This window comes from Sander lucioperca, chromosome 15 (assembly GCF_008315115.2).
Source record: "Sander lucioperca isolate FBNREF2018 chromosome 15, SLUC_FBN_1.2, whole genome shotgun sequence".
Lineage (NCBI taxonomy): Eukaryota > Metazoa > Chordata > Actinopteri > Perciformes > Percidae > Sander > Sander lucioperca.
Genome location: NC_050187.1, coordinates 18,410,431 through 18,427,753, shown reverse-complemented (window position 1 = coordinate 18,427,753; position 17,323 = coordinate 18,410,431). Strand labels below are relative to the sequence as shown.

General features: G+C 38.6%; 2 protein-coding genes across 6 annotated transcripts in view; both read left to right on the top strand.

Annotated features, from left to right (window-relative positions):
- The window catches only part of mcph1 (microcephalin 1), a 32,803-nt gene extending 27,830 nt beyond the window's left edge, over nucleotides 1-4,973 (top strand). For 3 of the 5 annotated variants that reach the window (XM_031303827.2, XM_031303826.2, XM_031303818.2), the window contains 2 exons: nucleotides 4,144-4,381; nucleotides 4,480-4,973. In XM_031303827.2, coding sequence (XP_031159687.1) covers nucleotides 4,144-4,381; nucleotides 4,480-4,532 — 291 coding nt within the window. In that variant the 3' untranslated portion in view covers nucleotides 4,533-4,973. Of the gene's footprint in view, nucleotides 1-4,130; nucleotides 4,382-4,479 lie in introns of all 5 variants that reach the window. The other 2 variants (XM_031303831.2, XM_031303837.2) reach the window with 2 other exon arrangements.
- Nucleotides 4,974-5,965: 992 nt separating this feature from the next.
- Nucleotides 5,966-17,206, top strand: agpat5 (1-acylglycerol-3-phosphate O-acyltransferase 5 (lysophosphatidic acid acyltransferase, epsilon)). The gene is made up of 8 exons (XM_031303751.2): nucleotides 5,966-6,811; nucleotides 7,442-7,511; nucleotides 7,591-7,706; nucleotides 7,823-7,912; nucleotides 9,341-9,431; nucleotides 10,606-10,767; nucleotides 14,588-14,711; nucleotides 15,281-17,206. The coding sequence occupies exons 1-8, from the start codon at nucleotides 6,593-6,595 to the stop codon at nucleotides 15,504-15,506; spliced, it is 1,098 nt and encodes a 365-aa protein (XP_031159611.1). The 5' UTR covers nucleotides 5,966-6,592; the 3' UTR covers nucleotides 15,507-17,206.
- The last annotated feature ends 117 nt before the right edge of the window (nucleotides 17,207-17,323 follow it).

The window sequence follows — 17,323 nt, the reverse complement described above, 5'->3', positions numbered from 1 at the left end:
ATCCAAAATTCCCAGGTCTTTCTTCGTGTCTCACAGTCCACAAAGTCTCATATCATCTGTTATTGGTACAAACTAAAGTTGCCACTTGATGACCTCTGACCACAAAATAGTCTTAGGCTTTTTTATTTGCCTTTGCTTCAGGGTAGGTTTTTGCAAGAATTAGATGAAATGTACTTGGCAGATCTCTATCTGAGTCATAAGTATAATGAAGCATGATTTGCTCTTACCCTTTCAGATAAAAAAAAAAAAAAAGTTATCAGAAAGTTGTTTGTTTCTTTATTTTCTCTTACAAGAAAATGCAGTTTTGTAAGTGGAGGCTACCTTGTTAGATGAGAGATTTGGAAAGCTTTTGAATATGTGGGCAAGTCGTGGGTGTTTTCTGTATCCTGTCCCAAACTTTCACGTCTACACTAGCTTGAAATAGCAGACAAAAAGTGATCCCACACATTGTGAATCTGTCAAGCGTGACTGTTAATACTGTAAATGATCAGACCTAATACTAATACATATTCTATAAAAAGATTGGATATTTTCCAGAATTATTAAAGGCAGTGTTGTCATTTTTAGGCATGTTCTGAGTATTTTTCAGACAACATGCCTGAAAAGATTGAATTAGTAAGTTGTTTTTCTGTGGCTTAAAGAAAAAATGTTTTTAAGTAGAAAATGGTTCTGAAAATGAATCACCCTTGGGTTACGTTTTTCTAGAAAAATTAGGGAACTGGCTCCCCACAACATATAATGATACAGCCATATACAACTTTTACCTGTTATAATGACTGTCCTGCAAGACACAAATGGAAAGTTTGGGGCATTTCCCCCTAATTGCAGCATTATTCCAACCACGTTTTTGCTGAAGTCTGTCTGAGGGCTCTGGGGAACAGATTGCAGGTGTGTAGTGCAGGAAAGGCATTGACATAGGAGGATGTTTTGTCCTATACTGCAGGAATGTGCCTCCATCAAAGACAATCTCCTATTGATTCAGTAGCTTCACTCTTTACTCCCACTAACTGTAAAATCATTGAAATACAGACAGACCATGGTCCATTTTTAACAGTCTGCAAAGTAATTGTAGATCGATTGAGCTTTATATGGTGTACTGAATAGTCATTTTACCATGGCATAATCACATTTTAGTGTTAACTGCACCATTTTTAATTTTCTGACAGGAAAGCCGTAGATTTGCCCTGTGCAGTTGGATAGAAATACCAAAACAGAATTGTAGGAAGTAGGCTGATGTAATAGTTACTGTATAAGGGAAATGCAACATATTTAAGGTACATTACCAAAGAGGAAGGACTTGTCGTCATTCTAAAAACATTGATTTCTTTCAGGTGTTTAGGCTGAATCACTCAAACTTTAATGTCAACAGTTGAACACACAGGGACGGGAACATACCACCCACTAAACATGCCCTCATGCTACAAGCAGACAATGTGACTTCTGCTGAACTCTCTGTTAATGTATTCTTTGTATTTATCCTAGTTTTTAAAGCCTCCTTTCTCACAAAATAGACCTTACATATATTCTTCAATCATTCCCTTTTAAAGTACACAATGTGGGTTAATGTTAACCTGACCCTGTCTCTGAACCCTCTGACCAGTCCTTGATTACTTGACGTTAAGTGAAACCTGTGTGAACATTGACAAAAGACTAAAAGCGTTAAAGCTTGTTTCCTGGCATTCAACTTTAGAATAGAGCAGATTGTCCCCTTCAGTTTAGCAACTGACCCCTGCTGGATACAGAGTAGGCCTGTGGTGAGAGCTTAGGGTATCACTCACTAAACCCAAAAAGAAACAGAGCCTCAAAGAGATTCACATGCTATCTAGTTAGACAGAGTTGACAATACACTATGAACAATGTGTGCTGCTGAAATGAAACCAGGCACATAGGATGCCATTGTAATTCACCTGTACGCAAGTTCAACAGTGAGCAAGGAATTGTCTTATTTAATGGGATTCTGATGGGATTTGGTGTTATTTAAATCTAAAAATATAAGGCTGCCTTAAAGTTAAAGGTTAACTTAAATAGTGGTGAATATTTTGTTTAAAGTTAGTTAATGTTATTCTACTGTACTAAACTGTAGTAAGTTCAGCAATGACTTAGAAATGTTTACTCATACTAACAAAAGCTAGTTGCTATTAAATTTCAGTAGTGGCTGTTTTTCACGTGCCAAATTCTCACAGCTTCAGCTGTATCACTAGCAGCCACCTTCAGGCCAGTTTCAGTATTGAATCACAGTTTCAAATTGGTGGCTGTGATGACTAACAATTGATATCCTTCTGGGTTTAAGTGAATACTTAAAGGACAATTCCGGCGCAAAATGAACCTAGGGGTTAATAACATATGTGTACAGAGTCAAACTTTCTCTGGGATCTGTTTTCATGCTAATCGAATGCGTCTCTAGCTTTAAACAAGCTATCGCAAACCGTTGGTTAGCTGCTAACGCTAGCTTTCGGGGCAGAGGGTAAAACTATTTTATACCACTAACAAGGCTCAAAATAGCACCACACTTCAATGGCAGCATAATGAGGGTCCCTACATGCAAACTGAAGCATTGAGAACTTTGTAAGTGTACAGACAGTTTATTAAAAAGATAAAGACAGTAGCGTTCATGTTTACATGCAGGCGCCATCTTGGAAAACAGTCATGAGCAGTCGAACGACGAACGCCGTGCAACCAGTAACATAGCTCAAACACAGCGTTTGTGATTTTATAATCTATATTTTTAATAAACTGTCCGTACACTTACAGAGTTCTCAATGCTTCGGTTTACATGTAGGGACCCTCGTTATGCTACTGTTGAAGTGTGGTGCTATTTTGAGCCTTGTTAGTGGTATAAAATAGCAATTTACCCTCTGCCCCGAAAGCAAGCGTTAGCAGCTAACTACCGGTTTGCGGTAACTTGTTTAAAGCTAGAGACGCATTCAATTAGCATGAAAACCGATCCCAGAGAACGTTTGACTCGGTACACATGTTATTAACCCCTAGGTTCATTTTGCGCCGGAATTGTCCTTTAATTTATTTATCAGGGACAGCACACATTCATCAACGTCAATATGATGTAAATGTGCCAGGTTGGTGTTATGCAGATTGAAGTTATCATCATGGTTAGTATTATTTTAATCTTTATGAGAGAAATTCACTATAACTACTAGAGAGAAAGTTTCTTGAAATCCAAACACACGATTTATGCTGGGAAGTATATCAATGTAACATTTTAGAACAAACTTATTTTGATGAATTTAGTGAACAATCAGATGGACATTAATTCAACTCATAATTAGAATTCTTAAAGGCCCTACACACCTATAGTCCGCCCACACAGGTGTTTTCACTTATGTTGCCTTATTAGGCCTCTTCTCAGGACTGTGGACGTGTATATACTGTACCATACTTGACGGACGGCTCCCTCACTTTCCTGTTAGCTTTGTTGCAGTGGTAGGGCCTTTTTTTTTTTACTGGAAACAGTTTGACATGTCACAGCAGGAAAAACACTGTTGTAAAACCGTGAAACTGAAGCAGCTAATTTCCGTTTAGCTGCTTTACTTTCAGGGTCCTGCTAACGTGCATGCTGACTCACTGTCACACTGTCATGGCTTACTGGGACACTTATATTAATCAGGGACATATTATTAGAAACACCTGTGCTTGTTCTACTATAACAAGTCAAAGCATCTGCAGGTAAAAAAATGCCTATTGTTATTCGAATGAATAACAATAGGCATTACCTGCAGATGAGTTTGGTGATATAATGTAATTTTCAGCTTCAACCAGACTAGAGGTCTAATTAATCAGAGTAACTGAAAACACCTGAGTGGGTTTAACTTACTCTAAATGTTGTAACAGGACATTTTAAGTTGACTTGAAACTGATAAAGTAATTACAAACTCCAATGAGTTAATAGAAAAAAAGATGATTGGACTGAATTTATTCTTGGACAAGTAACTTCCTGTAGTTTCCAGATGAGCATGCTGTCAGCATGTCGAGCTGTTGTCTGTTCTTCTGGTGTGTTTTTTTTTTTTTCTTTTTTGTTTTTTTACAGAGAAGCTGAACATGATCAGCTTCTGCGTCACCGTATCCTGACTGTACCTCTCTGAAAAGAGTTAATTTGGAAGGTCATTACCTGTCAGTTTCTCTTCTTAGATTTGTCGTCTCCAGAGGCACCTGTCTGCCGGGGAGCACCAGCAGGACCTGTTCCAAGGCCAGCCAGCCATGTTTGTATCCCATCACTCCCAGCCACCCACTCAGAGTCTGGTGGAGCTGATCCAGCTCTGTGGAGGAACAGTCTGCAAAACTGTGCGACAGGCTGGTATCTGCATCGGGAAGTACAGCGGCAGGAGACCAGAGGGAAGCAGGATCCTGTCTGAGCAGTGGGTGCTGGGTGAGACGTTTTGTTTTACACAATCTGTGTTAATTGCTAAATTCCTTTATTATGTCATTAGTAATTGTATCTCTCATTTTTTTGTGATTTTATTTCAGATAGTATCACACATTTGAAGCGGCTGTCATATGATAACTACGACTTGAGTTGAAATTTATGTTGTGCCTGGTCACATAAACTCAGTTTCTACCTTACAGTGTTCCTCTTGTGCAGGTTTATCATCCTGCTTGTATTCAGGGGCTTTATATAAATCCTCTGAAATATTCAGTTTTGAAAGACTTTAGTCCCCGGTTACCATGGAAACATGTTACCGCTGAGAACTAGCAATCATTCAACAGCGCCCTAAGTTACTGTGAAACATGGAAAACTGCTTTTACATAATGCATGTTGAGACTTTATTATTTGCATTTTTTCCTATAAATTAGTATGTAATCAACAAGGCAGAGAGTGAGCCTTAGGATTGGTTTTTATTCATAACGCTGTGATTTTAAAAATACTTTCTGAGCCAGTTTAACACTCTTATGGAGATAACACATTGTATCCTTACAGAAATGTTTTGTGATGTCATTTTTAATAAATACTTTTTTTAATTTGATTTGATCATTGGTTTTCTCATGTTCTTTCAAATAAAGAGTTGTTTAAGAAACAATGTTACTTGATCTGCAATTGGCAACAGTATACACGCTGCAGATGCCCTCTGGACCAAAACAGATATCACTTTTTTTTGAGTGATGTAATTTATTATTTTCCAGGTTTTATTGAAATTAACTTGTGACAAGATGAATTTAATTTGCGAGTAACCACTTGGTTTTGAAAAGGACAAATCATAGTGGTTTGATGGATCAACCTTCAAAAGTGTCCATTCAGCCGTGTCACTGGGTGACAGATGGCAAATTAACAAGCTGATGTATCACAGTGTGTACTCACACTTATCAGTCATGTTTAGGCAGCAGAGATGGAAAGTGACAAAATGACTCATATACTACAATACTTTAAATGTACTAAATTCTTACTTGAGAATTTGTAGTTTTGACAAACAGCTGTTACTATTTCTAAAGTATTTGATACATGCATGTGTAATATGTTAGGTTCATAAAGTATAATGCAAACACTATAGAACAGTGATTTGCCAAGTAGATGATTAAATTAGTTTTTAGCTGTAACATTTACTTGCCTCTTTGTCTTTGCACCCAGCTTTTGGAGCCACTTTATCAGGCCAAGCCCAGTAAAATAAAGAATTGTATCAGGTCAGGTCAGCACAATATGACTGATAGCATTATGGGCAAGACCCTGTTATCACCCCACCTTCCCTGCAAATATTACTAAATCATATCCGTGTCGGATTGAATTATTTTGTATTAAAGATTATAAATTGGAATTAATGTGATGTGAATCTTTTGTAAGAAATTAAGTAAACACTATGACTTGCTTTTGAAAATGGCACTATGCATGTACTATGTAATTTGTGGGAAAGCCGCATGGATGTATGGGAAAGCAGGACCAGACTTGCAGGAGGATCTAAGTCATGATGCGCTCCCGCCCATTGGCTGGCCTCTACACGGCATTTGACCAATCAGCTTCGTCGATGTTACATTACGTAGGGAAGCGTGTGTGTGACATTTGCTGCAAGAAGCTAGTTTATGAACAGCTGACCAGATAAAGATGAACTAGGGAAAGAAATAGAACATATTTGCCTTTTAACAACTGAGCTGACGTTTGGGTTGCACTCTGTTATCGTACCCACATTAGAGAAGACAGTTTATATCAAATGTAGCGTAACGTAAAACTTGCTGTCTAGCTAAACACGTTAAATAGTAGGCTAACGCTTTTTCTTAACTTACAACGTTAACGATACTGGAAGTGTTCGGGTTTAAGTGTTTTTCCGATTTGCTCTTCTGAGATGTTAATACTAATCCGTTAATTTCGTTTTTTCTATTGCAGTATGGGTGGACGTTAGCGCTTACGCCGACTTTGCTAACTGCCTTTTGCACACAAGGTTATAATTAGCTTTAGCCAGCTAGCTCCTCACTCCCCTTTTGCTGCAGCTTTCTCACTTTCTTATGCTGACTTATCAGGACAGGTGTGCTGAAAGTAGGCCAGGTGTGGTGTCGGATAGATAGGGTAGGCAACGTATTCACAGTGCTCACAGAGTAGTACTGTACAGTCTACTTCAGGGATTTCTGTTACTTTAGTGGAGCCAAAGGTGGGAAAATGCTGCTTTCCTTTGTTGTGCACACATACTCGCTGCGGTACTGGTTTCCAGCCACGGTCATGCTGGGAACAGCCCCAGCTTATCTGCTGTCATGGGGGACATGGCGTTTACTCTCAACTGTCTTACCAGCGAGGGTGTATCACAAGTTGGACGACCGGTTGTACTCAATGTACCAGAGTATGGTCCTGTTCTTCTTTGAAAACTACACAGGAGTTGAGGTGAGTGATCCTTCATGTAATGCGTGTAAACCTGCAGTAAATCTGGCAATGGCACTAAACTCAGTGGGTTAGTGTGGTCACCGTGTGTCGAACTGTGTTTATTAAGGATAAGGAATTTTACCCATTCATATATGTTCTGATAATAGAAATACAAGTACACAGTCATAACTAAAATTGATTGATAAGTGACAGCTGCCTCTGACTGGCTGCGCCTGCAGGCTTTACGTTGCAATTAATATTACATGCACCCCCATGCAGCACCCCATGCAGATCATTGCATTTTTTGCGGGTGTCTACATTTGTTGGAACTGTTGGGCAGATGTAATTTCTGATATGATGTGATTTGTGTAATAAACTGTCTGTGCTGTCCCACCAACTGAGGCCACATGAATAGATTGGAATGGACCTGTTTAATTAATCCTCTTAGGTTTATTGAAAAGCTGCGGTCTATGCTGGTTGAGTTTTTGTAAAAATGGGAAAAATCAATCTGAACTGGAAACAAATCCCTGTTGCAGTTTAAATATTTAACAAAACAAATAAATCTTTATCTTAATGTAGAATAATTTTACAAACTGATGAGTCTACCATTTTGCTTGAGTCTGTAATACCTTCAACCTGCTTTCTCTGTAGATTGTTATATATGGAGATATACCAAAGAACAAGGAGAATGTGATCTACCTGTCTAATCACCAATGTACAGGTAATGCATTTAATCAAAATCTAGTGTCAAGCACCGATTGAAGTAAATGTCTAATCTCTACCTATGGCTTTCCTTGTAGCTGACTGGATCATTGCTGACATGCTCGCCATCAGGCAGAGTGCTCTCGGCCATGTCAGATACGTCCTTAAAGATGGACTCAAGTGGCTCCCGCTGTACGGATGGTATTTCTCTCAGGTAATGCAACTGTGTGAGTATTTGGATGTCATTGTAAATTGTGGATGTAGTGATGTAAATTAAACTTGAATCACATTCCCCACTGCTGTTCTCATAAGATTATCTTTCTGTTTCAGCATGGAGGAGCCTATGTGAAACGAAGTGCAAAGTTTGATGAAATGGCGATGAAGAAGAAGCTCTTAACTCAGACTCAATGTGGAGCACCAGTGAGTACACTTTATAAATGTTCTAAATAAGCCTATTGACGGCATGCACATTTACTCATTGAGGTTGACATACTGTATGCGGTCATGTCTTCCCCCTCTAATACGGAAGTTGAGTTTTCAATGATGTTCAAAGAAGAGCAAGTACTTCAAAGATTAAGATTTTTGTTCCTGCAGTGGGGAAATTACATTATTTTCACTCTGTCAGTTATTACACACAGGCCTGAAATCCACACACATGCCCAGGACCTATACATGCACTAATGGAGAGATGTCAGAATGAAGGGGCTGCCCATGACATGTGCCCCTAGCAGTTGGTGGTTCGGTGCCTTTGCTCAAGGGCACCTTGGCAATTCCCAGGAAGTGAACAGCTACCAGTCCAAATTCATATGTGGTCTGCACAGGGACTTGAACTGGCGACTCTCCGGTTCCCAAGCCAAGTCCCTACGGACTGAGTTACTGCCGTCAGACAAATCATGTCTTCATCTGGGGCCTTATTTTCCAAATTTTTATGATCAATACAAGCTTTTTAAACTTTCACCACCTAAATTCACTGCAGAGCTTTGTGCAATAATCGTCCAAAATACTGTCTTCCAAAAATTTCTTCTTACCCTACTTGTAATTAGGATTTTGAGGTGAATAGTTTCTTAAGTATGTATTAACAGAACATCTGAACCTCTGTCGCCAGCACCAATGAAATGAAACGGATCAGATATTGGATGCAGGAGTATGTGTTATTGTGTTGAAAGGACTTGTTTTTAATCACTGTTTTGGGATTTAACTGTGGGGGATTAGTGTGTGTGCGTGCATGTGTAGACAGAAGTGGTCCTGTTGACCTGAAGGTACTATATGAAAGCTCTGTTGTGAAGTGGTGAAAGTTAACATAACCAGTTGTCACAAATCCGTGCACTCATATGAACATGTACATTTTCATCTTTGTTCCTGTTTGATTGAAATTCATCAAATCAACTCTAAATCAAATTGTTAAAGTAAAACTTACTTGCCTGTAGGTTCCAGTAAATCACACATACATTATGAAGCATGAAGCGCTGCATTGGTTCATCAGTTTGCTACTGCATTGGCACATCAACTACTTATTTTGCAGAAAATGAAAAAGAATGATTCTTATAAATTTCATTCAGTACTACAGTGCTAAAGTAAATGATCAGAAGGGTACAACTTCCTGGTAATTGTTGACCTGAAATGGGGAAAAGAGGAAGGGATATAGCAGTATGTTGAATCTACATAACTATAAACTCAGTTTTCAGTTCAGTTGCAATCCACACTGATTCAAAAGAACGAGGTGATGAAAATGGTGTATCTTCTAACCATAAGTTCAGTACAGTTTCTTGTTCAACAAAATCCAATGTCAATGTTAGACATTCCATTCTGGCCAAACGGCTTTGATTTCATGTGTTTTTCTCCCCGCAGATGTACCTTGTCATCTTTCCAGAAGGAACTCGATATAATCCAGAGCTCAAGAACGTGATCGCTGACAGTCAGGCTTTTGCTACAAAAGAAGGTACTTTCAAGATAGCAGCCATTTACTGCTCTACTGCTGCATTATAGTTCGCCACAGCCCCCTCATTCTTGTTGTGTGATCTGTGATCACCCTTAAAAGCTACTGTTGTGCATATGGATTTAAAAATTATTTCAAAGTTAATTTTTTTAGTTTATGTCATTATTAGAATCATGTATTGCAAAGTTCAGAACTGTACAAAAAAGTGAACCTTTTTCTAAAAACACTAGCATTTCCCATGATATCAGTCTTGGACATTTAGAACCCCTTTTGTTGAAGAATTAATTAGAAGAGCTTTGTAGAGAAAAACTATATTAATTTCTATCATCATTGGATTACTGGTGTGGTGCCAGGAATTGGTCAGTGTCCACCAAAACTGCTTATTGAATATTCCAGCTGGTGCAGCTCAAAGTTTTGAGGACTAAATGGACCTGTGGCTGGCCAATAAGAGAGAATGTATTGCTCACAAAGAATCAGTTTGAAAGAGATGACTCTTCTGCTTATTTTTTTTTTAGCATGAGGACGTGAAATAAACTGATTTAAATGGTGATTATATTTATCTGCAATGTAAATTTGAGATATAGCTTTACAATTTCACAGCTAAATACAGTTGTTGCATCAACATGATTATTGTGATGCCTTTGGGCAGTGGGGTGTTTGGGTCGACTCACAAGCTGCATCCATTTCTGCAGAGATTAAGCCTATCTCTGGACCACAGCTCCGAATATCACCTTCCCCCATTAATCCAAATAAATCGCTCTGGAGAGCCAACATGTGCACATGACATTATCTGCTATTAGTGAGGTATTAGTGAGCAGAGGGTGGTGCCACGTCGACAGGGGAACAACAGACTGTGCAGTAACTGACCAAAACACAAGCATTTACATAAAATTACTGTGTTCTTACATAATATATGTATTTATTGTTAAGGTACTTTGGAGGGGTTTTAGCCATTATTTTGATAGTAGAGTGTTGACAGAAAATTACAGCACAGATGGGAAGATGACCTGTAACAAAGGTTCTCAGCAACACTCACTCTGATGAAGTTGCGATTACATGGCTTGCATCTTGTGTAGGCTGATAAGGCATGCTTAATGTTCCCACTGTTAATATTACCTGTATTTAATCAGGCAATCTAATTTAATAAATCATGTATCACTTCTGTTCCTCTCCATAGGACTGGCTGTCCTGAAACACACACTTACACCCAGAATGAAGGCCTCTCACGTAGCCTTCGAGGCCATGCAGGACCACCTGGACGCTGTGTATGACGTCACAGTGGCCTACGAGGGAACGCTGGACGCCTCTGGTCAAAGAAAACCTGCGCCATCGATGCCAGGTAAGCAGGCATCAGGCCGCAGACCTGTGTAGGAATCTCAGTCAAGCATCTTTTATAAAGAAGATTTAAAATCTGTTTTCAACAGCTTCCTTCATTTAACCTGGTCTCACAATGTGATCTGGACCTGGAACTGTTGTCCTAATGGGTTCAATAAAAATACTCATTTGTGTAGGGTGTAAAGTCATACAGGACACATGCAGCTGGAATACGTGTAAATGCAAGCCCACCTCCAGGGGAGTTAGCCAGGCCAGCCCACAGAGTAGAAGAAGAGTAGTCTCACCAGTCGACTCCAGAATGATTCTATTCTGCCCGGTCATCGCTCCTTTCCTGTTGTACTATTTACAGTAGCAGACAGTAATATGGTGAAAACCAAAATGATTCCATTTGTTGCCCATTTACACCTCACATTTATCTGGATATCCTATGTGGATAAGAAAACACACTAACATTAATGCAAGGTGTTAAAGTACGAGAGGAGGTATTTTGGTGTGAAAGCGATCGTATCGGCCGGACCACATCAGGAGCTGGATTTCAGCTAATAAGTGTAAATGCAGTCCGTACAGCAACAGCTATAACTCTTCCCTCGCAAAAATGATTTAAAAATGAATTCTACCCGTCCATGGCATTGCTTCCCTTGACTTGGAACGTGCCATCCACCAGCTAACTAATTTCTATCTTAAGATTCAATGATAGTGCCGGCAGAATCAACATAAAGAAAACACTCGTACAAAAACCCGTGGAGCTGATTACATTTTTAAAAAATGCGTATAGATATCAGTTATTAAGGCAGGAGATGTGTTTTTTTCAGTTAACAGCAGCTGCAGTCTGCCTCTATCTTCTGTTGATCGGTGTATCCAAAGACACACAGGCCTTGTATCATCAATCCTGCAACATTGTGTTCACCGCCTCCAGTAATTAATCACATAGCAAACATTACCCATCAACAGCCGTGTCTTCCTGTAAACAGCATGACTCCGTGTTTTGGAGTTTTTGATTATTCTGTGTTCCCGGTTGCTCAACGAGCACTGTTTGAATGTAAAAACAACAACATCCCGTTTCAGTCAGGAATAAACATCGATGTGTTTCTAGCAAACAAAACAGAGCGAATAGAAAAGCATTCTTCTCGTCATCACGCACTTCCTGGTCTCATGTGGTGAAGGTGACTTTAGTGATTTCAGAAGGAAGAGGAAGTGACTCGAGGCTGCGTTCACACTGCGGCTACAAGAGTCCAAACTTAACATCTGACAAATGTTTTTCATCAGTATGAACAGTTTGAATCATTTCCACGTATGTGATGGTACAATATTGAGGAATGGCTAGTGTAAAGTATGTGACTTGTGTTCCAAAATTCGTATCACAATTGATGTCAGTTGGCAGAGATAATAGACTTAATATTGAGTTTGATCAAAAAAAAATTAAATCTCTTTGAATATATTTAACCTCTCACTGTGAATGTTTACCATTAGTAGTCGGTTAATAATTTAAAAAAAAGGACAAAACATAAAGTATACAATTACTTGCTAACAGCATTTTTAAACTTGTGATGGGGCCAGTAGCTAATTTGGAATTTGAGCAATACATGTAAAAAAAAATAAAAATTATAATATCGACTGAACTTTGTCACTTTTGAAGGAATGGCCAGACAAGTTCAAAATATTAAATGTAGCAAATTATGCTGCAAATGCTAACCAGGGTACATTTTCTGAAAGTTCGAACATTAAATATATTTGCTCTTTGTAATTGTTTTGGCATGCGATGGATCCCTGTCGTTCTATGGAGTCCAGAGCTGATATATATATTTAATAAATAAAGGTCTTCAGCTCAGCAAGGATTTTTAGTTTCTATTACATGCTATTTCTCTGGCAATGTTAATTTACTCACCTACTTCCCAAGACAGATGTTTTTTTCTGCAGATCAGATTCAGTATTATAATGTAATTCACACAGCCTTAGGTTACAGTGCTTGTATAATGAAATTCCCTCTGCATAGTTTATTATTTGTTGTATTAGTTTTTTGTTTGTTGCCTAGAGTATGTTATAGTTTAACAGGTGCGTATTCAGGGGTTTATTTTGGTTAGGAAGTTTTTATTCAAATCAGAATGGCATTTCAGTGCCTCGTGGGCCATTTACTGCTCTTGTTGCGTCGGTAGTTCATCAACCAGAAGTTGTAAATGAGGAAATTTGTTTGTTTCTTGAAAACAGAAGTAGAGACTTCAAGAAACGCAACTCTCTTAATTTTGTCTGATCTGATCACAAGAAATAAATACTGAACATGTTCAAACGTATTTCAGTAGTTTTTCATTCAATGGCTGTTTAAATTGTAATTAAGTATTTTCATCTGATTGTGGATGGAAACGTTGTCAGTTACAGGTTTTCTCTAAACACTGAAGCTGATATATTTAGTTGCCATATTTCTGTATCTCGATTTCAATATTGAACAACATTGTATTTTTTTTAATGAGCATTACATTCTTTTGGCATTTAGGCCTTTATTGTGACAGCTTAGACATGAAAGAGGAGAAAGAGGGGGAATGACATGCAGGAAAGGGCCGCAGGTCGGACTCGAACACTGCGTCGAGGACTGATCCTCTATATATGGCCGTGCGCTCTACCAACTAGTCCACACAGGCACCCGAACAACATCTTAGTGATTGAGAATTCAATGCATTCAATTAAATGAACACTTTCCATAACAAATTATCAAACATCAAGTGTTTTTGTTAATAAATTAGCTCCCTGCACCTCTTTAGCAGCAGTTTGGTCTCCTCTTTGTTTTCTGACGACTCAACATTTTAAGAATCATTTTCAGCTTTAGAGTTTATTGAAAATGATGATTTAGATTAGGAGGCATTGTCACTACAGAGCAAAGTGTTGATTTCCTTCTTCTATCCAGGAAGTTGTTTTTAAAGTGTGTTTTGGAACATTGTTCCGCACAAACACAAATGTGCTGCAGACAGTGGAGGCTCAGATGTTGTTTTTTCTTTTTAGAGTGACGTTGGCTTCATGTGTCTTCTTGCAGAAATAACTCATGTGTTTGTGTGTCTCCTCCTCCTCCTCCTCCGTCTTTCATTGAGTTGTCAGTGTTTATTGAAGTGGCACATATTGTGTCTGGTCGATTTTAAATCTGTGCAGCAGCTGACTGAGGTGCTCTCTCCGCTAGTGGAATAATCTTTCGCTGCTGACTTCGATCAAGTTTCCTCTTTTGGCCGCACTGCCCGGTTTCCTGATAATATTGCATGTTGTGGAAACAGGAACTTGAAGGTCTCTGGGGATACATGTGTAGCCTTGAGCGTTCACACTTGGTTACATTTTTATGCTTGACCTTCTCAGATCCTTTTCTTTCATTAGTCCTCTGACAGTTTTAATTTTGACTTGACACTAAAAACTTAAAACATTTTTTATTTTAGGAACATGTATTGGGTGATGCTGATTTTTGTGACATTATACAACTAATGAATATTCAGTTGAAACTCTGAACATAGTATTTCGGACATTAAATTGAACTTGACTGATATTTCTACATTTACACTTGACTTGATTTAGTCTCATTTCTTCACTGATTTCACTATCACATCTGTGCATTGGTCTGATTCTGTCTGAGGATTGGTTGTCTTACTCTGGTGCACTAGTTTGACCAACAAGCTGTTGTACGTTACCAGTCTTTCCTCTCATGAATCAGAGAGCCCTGGCATCACAGCGTCAGAGCCGCTCCAATCTATCATTGTCACCTCGTGTTGATTTTAAGTGCTTGCTCTACGTGCCATTTCGCTGAAAGGCTTATCCTGTTTTTGTTTAGTCTCTTTATTTTTTGTGTTTGACAGAATTCTTGTGCAAAGAATGTCCCCGAGTCCACATACACTTTGACCGCGTGGACATAAAGGAAATTCCTCCAGAGCCACTGTTTTTCCGCAGGTGGCTGCACGAGCGGTTTGAAATCAAGGACCGGTAAGTGTGTGTGGGTGGAACAATTAATCATCTTGAAATTGCATGTTATTCAATGAATATAGAAACTGCAGTGATGTTTTCAAATGTTTTGCTTCTGCACGCTACCAGTTTTAAGCACATGTATGTATCTTAGCTTCTAAAAAAAATCTTCTAATGTGCAGTTCCCTTTACTATAGACCAGTGGTTCTCTAACCATTATTAAAGAAAATAAATCAGCAGATTAATGCATAATGAAAATTATCATTAGTTGCACCCCTAAGATCATTTTACTCGGGGTACGTGAAAGACAAAGTCCAGAGCCTGTGATATGGTTTTGAAATTATTTGTTGTCTTGAATATAGTCAAGATGGAAAATGGTCATCTACTGAGCCCAACATTGACAACACCAACCAAGCCACAAAAAAGCCCCAGTGTGATTTAGGTGTAGTTTTTGTGCTGTAACTGCTGTAAAAAATCCTTACGTGAACTTTTGTCAGACAGATCTTTGCAATGTTCTGTTTAGCTTTTGTACACTTGTTCTTTTCTAAGCTGGGCTGAATTCCCTAAGAGAATGATCTGTCTTTTCAAAGGCTGCTGACAGATTTCTACGAGTCGGAGGATGGAGACAAAATATGCAAGTTCCCTGGGGAAGGCAAACATTTGCCTCTGAACCTTTCTAAAACCCTCCCATCAGTGATGATCTTGGGGGGGCTGACACTGCCATTACTGCTGACGGAGAACGGCAGGAAACTGTACGTGAGAACCTGGGTGTTCGGCACTCTGCTGGGCTGGCTGTGGGTGAACGCTTTTCCTTAACGAACAGGGCAGAGGTTGCCACGATGAGACGCGCAAAAGACATGGAGAGACATTGCCATTTTCCTGTATCACAACAACACAAGGTGTGTTCCAGATGCAGCGCAGTATCTGATAAGAGGATCAGAGATTTAACCTACGTGTCTGGCTCACTGTTGACCTTGAGCTGAAAGCTGAACGGAGATACAGAGAAATGTTAAGCATTTTGTGCTACTTGTTCCCTCGCATTATTTGGATTTGCAGCCTGAAATGATAAGAAAACATGAGTGGATTTGGTGGAAGGCATTCTCAAAAATGCCCCTTGTTATCTACTATGAAATACAAATAGCTATATACTTCTTAAAGTAATGCCCCCCCCCATTTAGCCAAATCAGTATTAATGCATGCTCACTTTTCCATCAAACATTGGCCAGTTATAAAGCTCTAATATGACATAGAACAACGATGAACAAAGATGTTGATGATAGATTATTCATTTTTAAATGCACTGACTCATTGGCATTGGTTATGTTATTTATGCCAAGCCCCTTTTAGGAAGTTTATGCACTTTGCTCCTTTTTAGAGTGATGTTTTTACGTTCGAACAAAATGAATAGCATACAGTCCTCTATAGGGGCTCATAAACATGACACCAGCTGCATTGTTTACCATAAATATTCATATGACATCAATTTATTTTATATACTGATAATGAATGTAGCTATAAAACACTCATTTATGCATATATGCAAAAATATATATAAATTCCAACACCCAATATATTGATTTCACTATTCGTGATATTCTTAAAAAGAATATCTATTGTACATTTTTGAGTCTTTGTTCTACCAATAAATATTGCTTTAACCCCAATGTCAATCATTGCCAAAACCTGGTGTATTAACCATGATGACCGCAAAGAAACTTAATGCTTTTGTTGTTGGCCTAATTACATTAGAATTTGATTTTTTTTTTTTGTATAATGGTATATTCACAGTTCCATCACTTTTATATCCATTTGTTACTTTGAATACCATGTTACAGCTAACACAGAAGTATCTACCTTGCAAAAAGCTGACAAAGCCATGTTAACCGTATATCACAGGTTCCTGTGAATTCAAAGCCATTTATATTATAAATGTCACTGTGTTGTGAAGTTCACTCTCTGTCCACTGTTGTTGTTTACTGTAATGATACCATTGCATTTTCCCACGAGTCACTTTACATGTTTGCCGTCTCGTCCTTGTCTGGAGTTACTCTGAGATATTTTTTCCTCGTGGATGGTATCGGTAAATCTCATAGTTTTTACATGCCGCTCCAATACCTCACTTGAATAATCCTTTCTTGCTCTTAAATGACTGTTGTCAGCCATTTTATAGTTATTTTTATCCTGACAAGATCAGACTAACTAATGAGGAAAACTATGTAGACAGTATTTAATGCCAACTGGTTTTGGAAATGTGTGCCTTCTCTTTGGAGGAGATGGTCCTCAGCCCTCTTAGAGAGGGCCACAGTGGCTCTTTTCCACAAGGTGGCTGCATTGAAGCGCTCTGCTGGAGCATGTGGTCACATTGTCTACAGTTCATAGTGGCTTATTTTGCTCAAAGAATGCATTGATTTACACTTTTTGAGGACTATTATTAAACGATGAAACCTTTTATGTATGTAAATTCTGGAAATGGGTTGGTCAGAGTGAAATAAAGTGGTTTTCTTTGGGGAGTCAAATTTGTCTTACTGTCCTGATTCTAAACACATTGTTAAAAGACTTATTCAGTCCCAGATATTAGAGATGCAAGTATATTTCAATACTACTGGCACAATGGTTTACTGCTGGAGTTAGGC

Coding starts and splice junctions, on each gene's coding strand:
- agpat5 (XM_031303751.2), top strand. CDS start 6,593: ATGCTGCTTTCCTTTGTTGTGCACACATACTCGCTGCGGTACTGGTTT. Junction 6,812..7,441: donor AAAACTACACAGGAGTTGAG/GTGAGTGATCCT, acceptor CTTTCTCTGTAG/ATTGTTATATATGGAGATAT. Junction 7,707..7,822: donor ACGGATGGTATTTCTCTCAG/GTAATGCAACTG, acceptor TTTCTGTTTCAG/CATGGAGGAGCCTATGTGAA.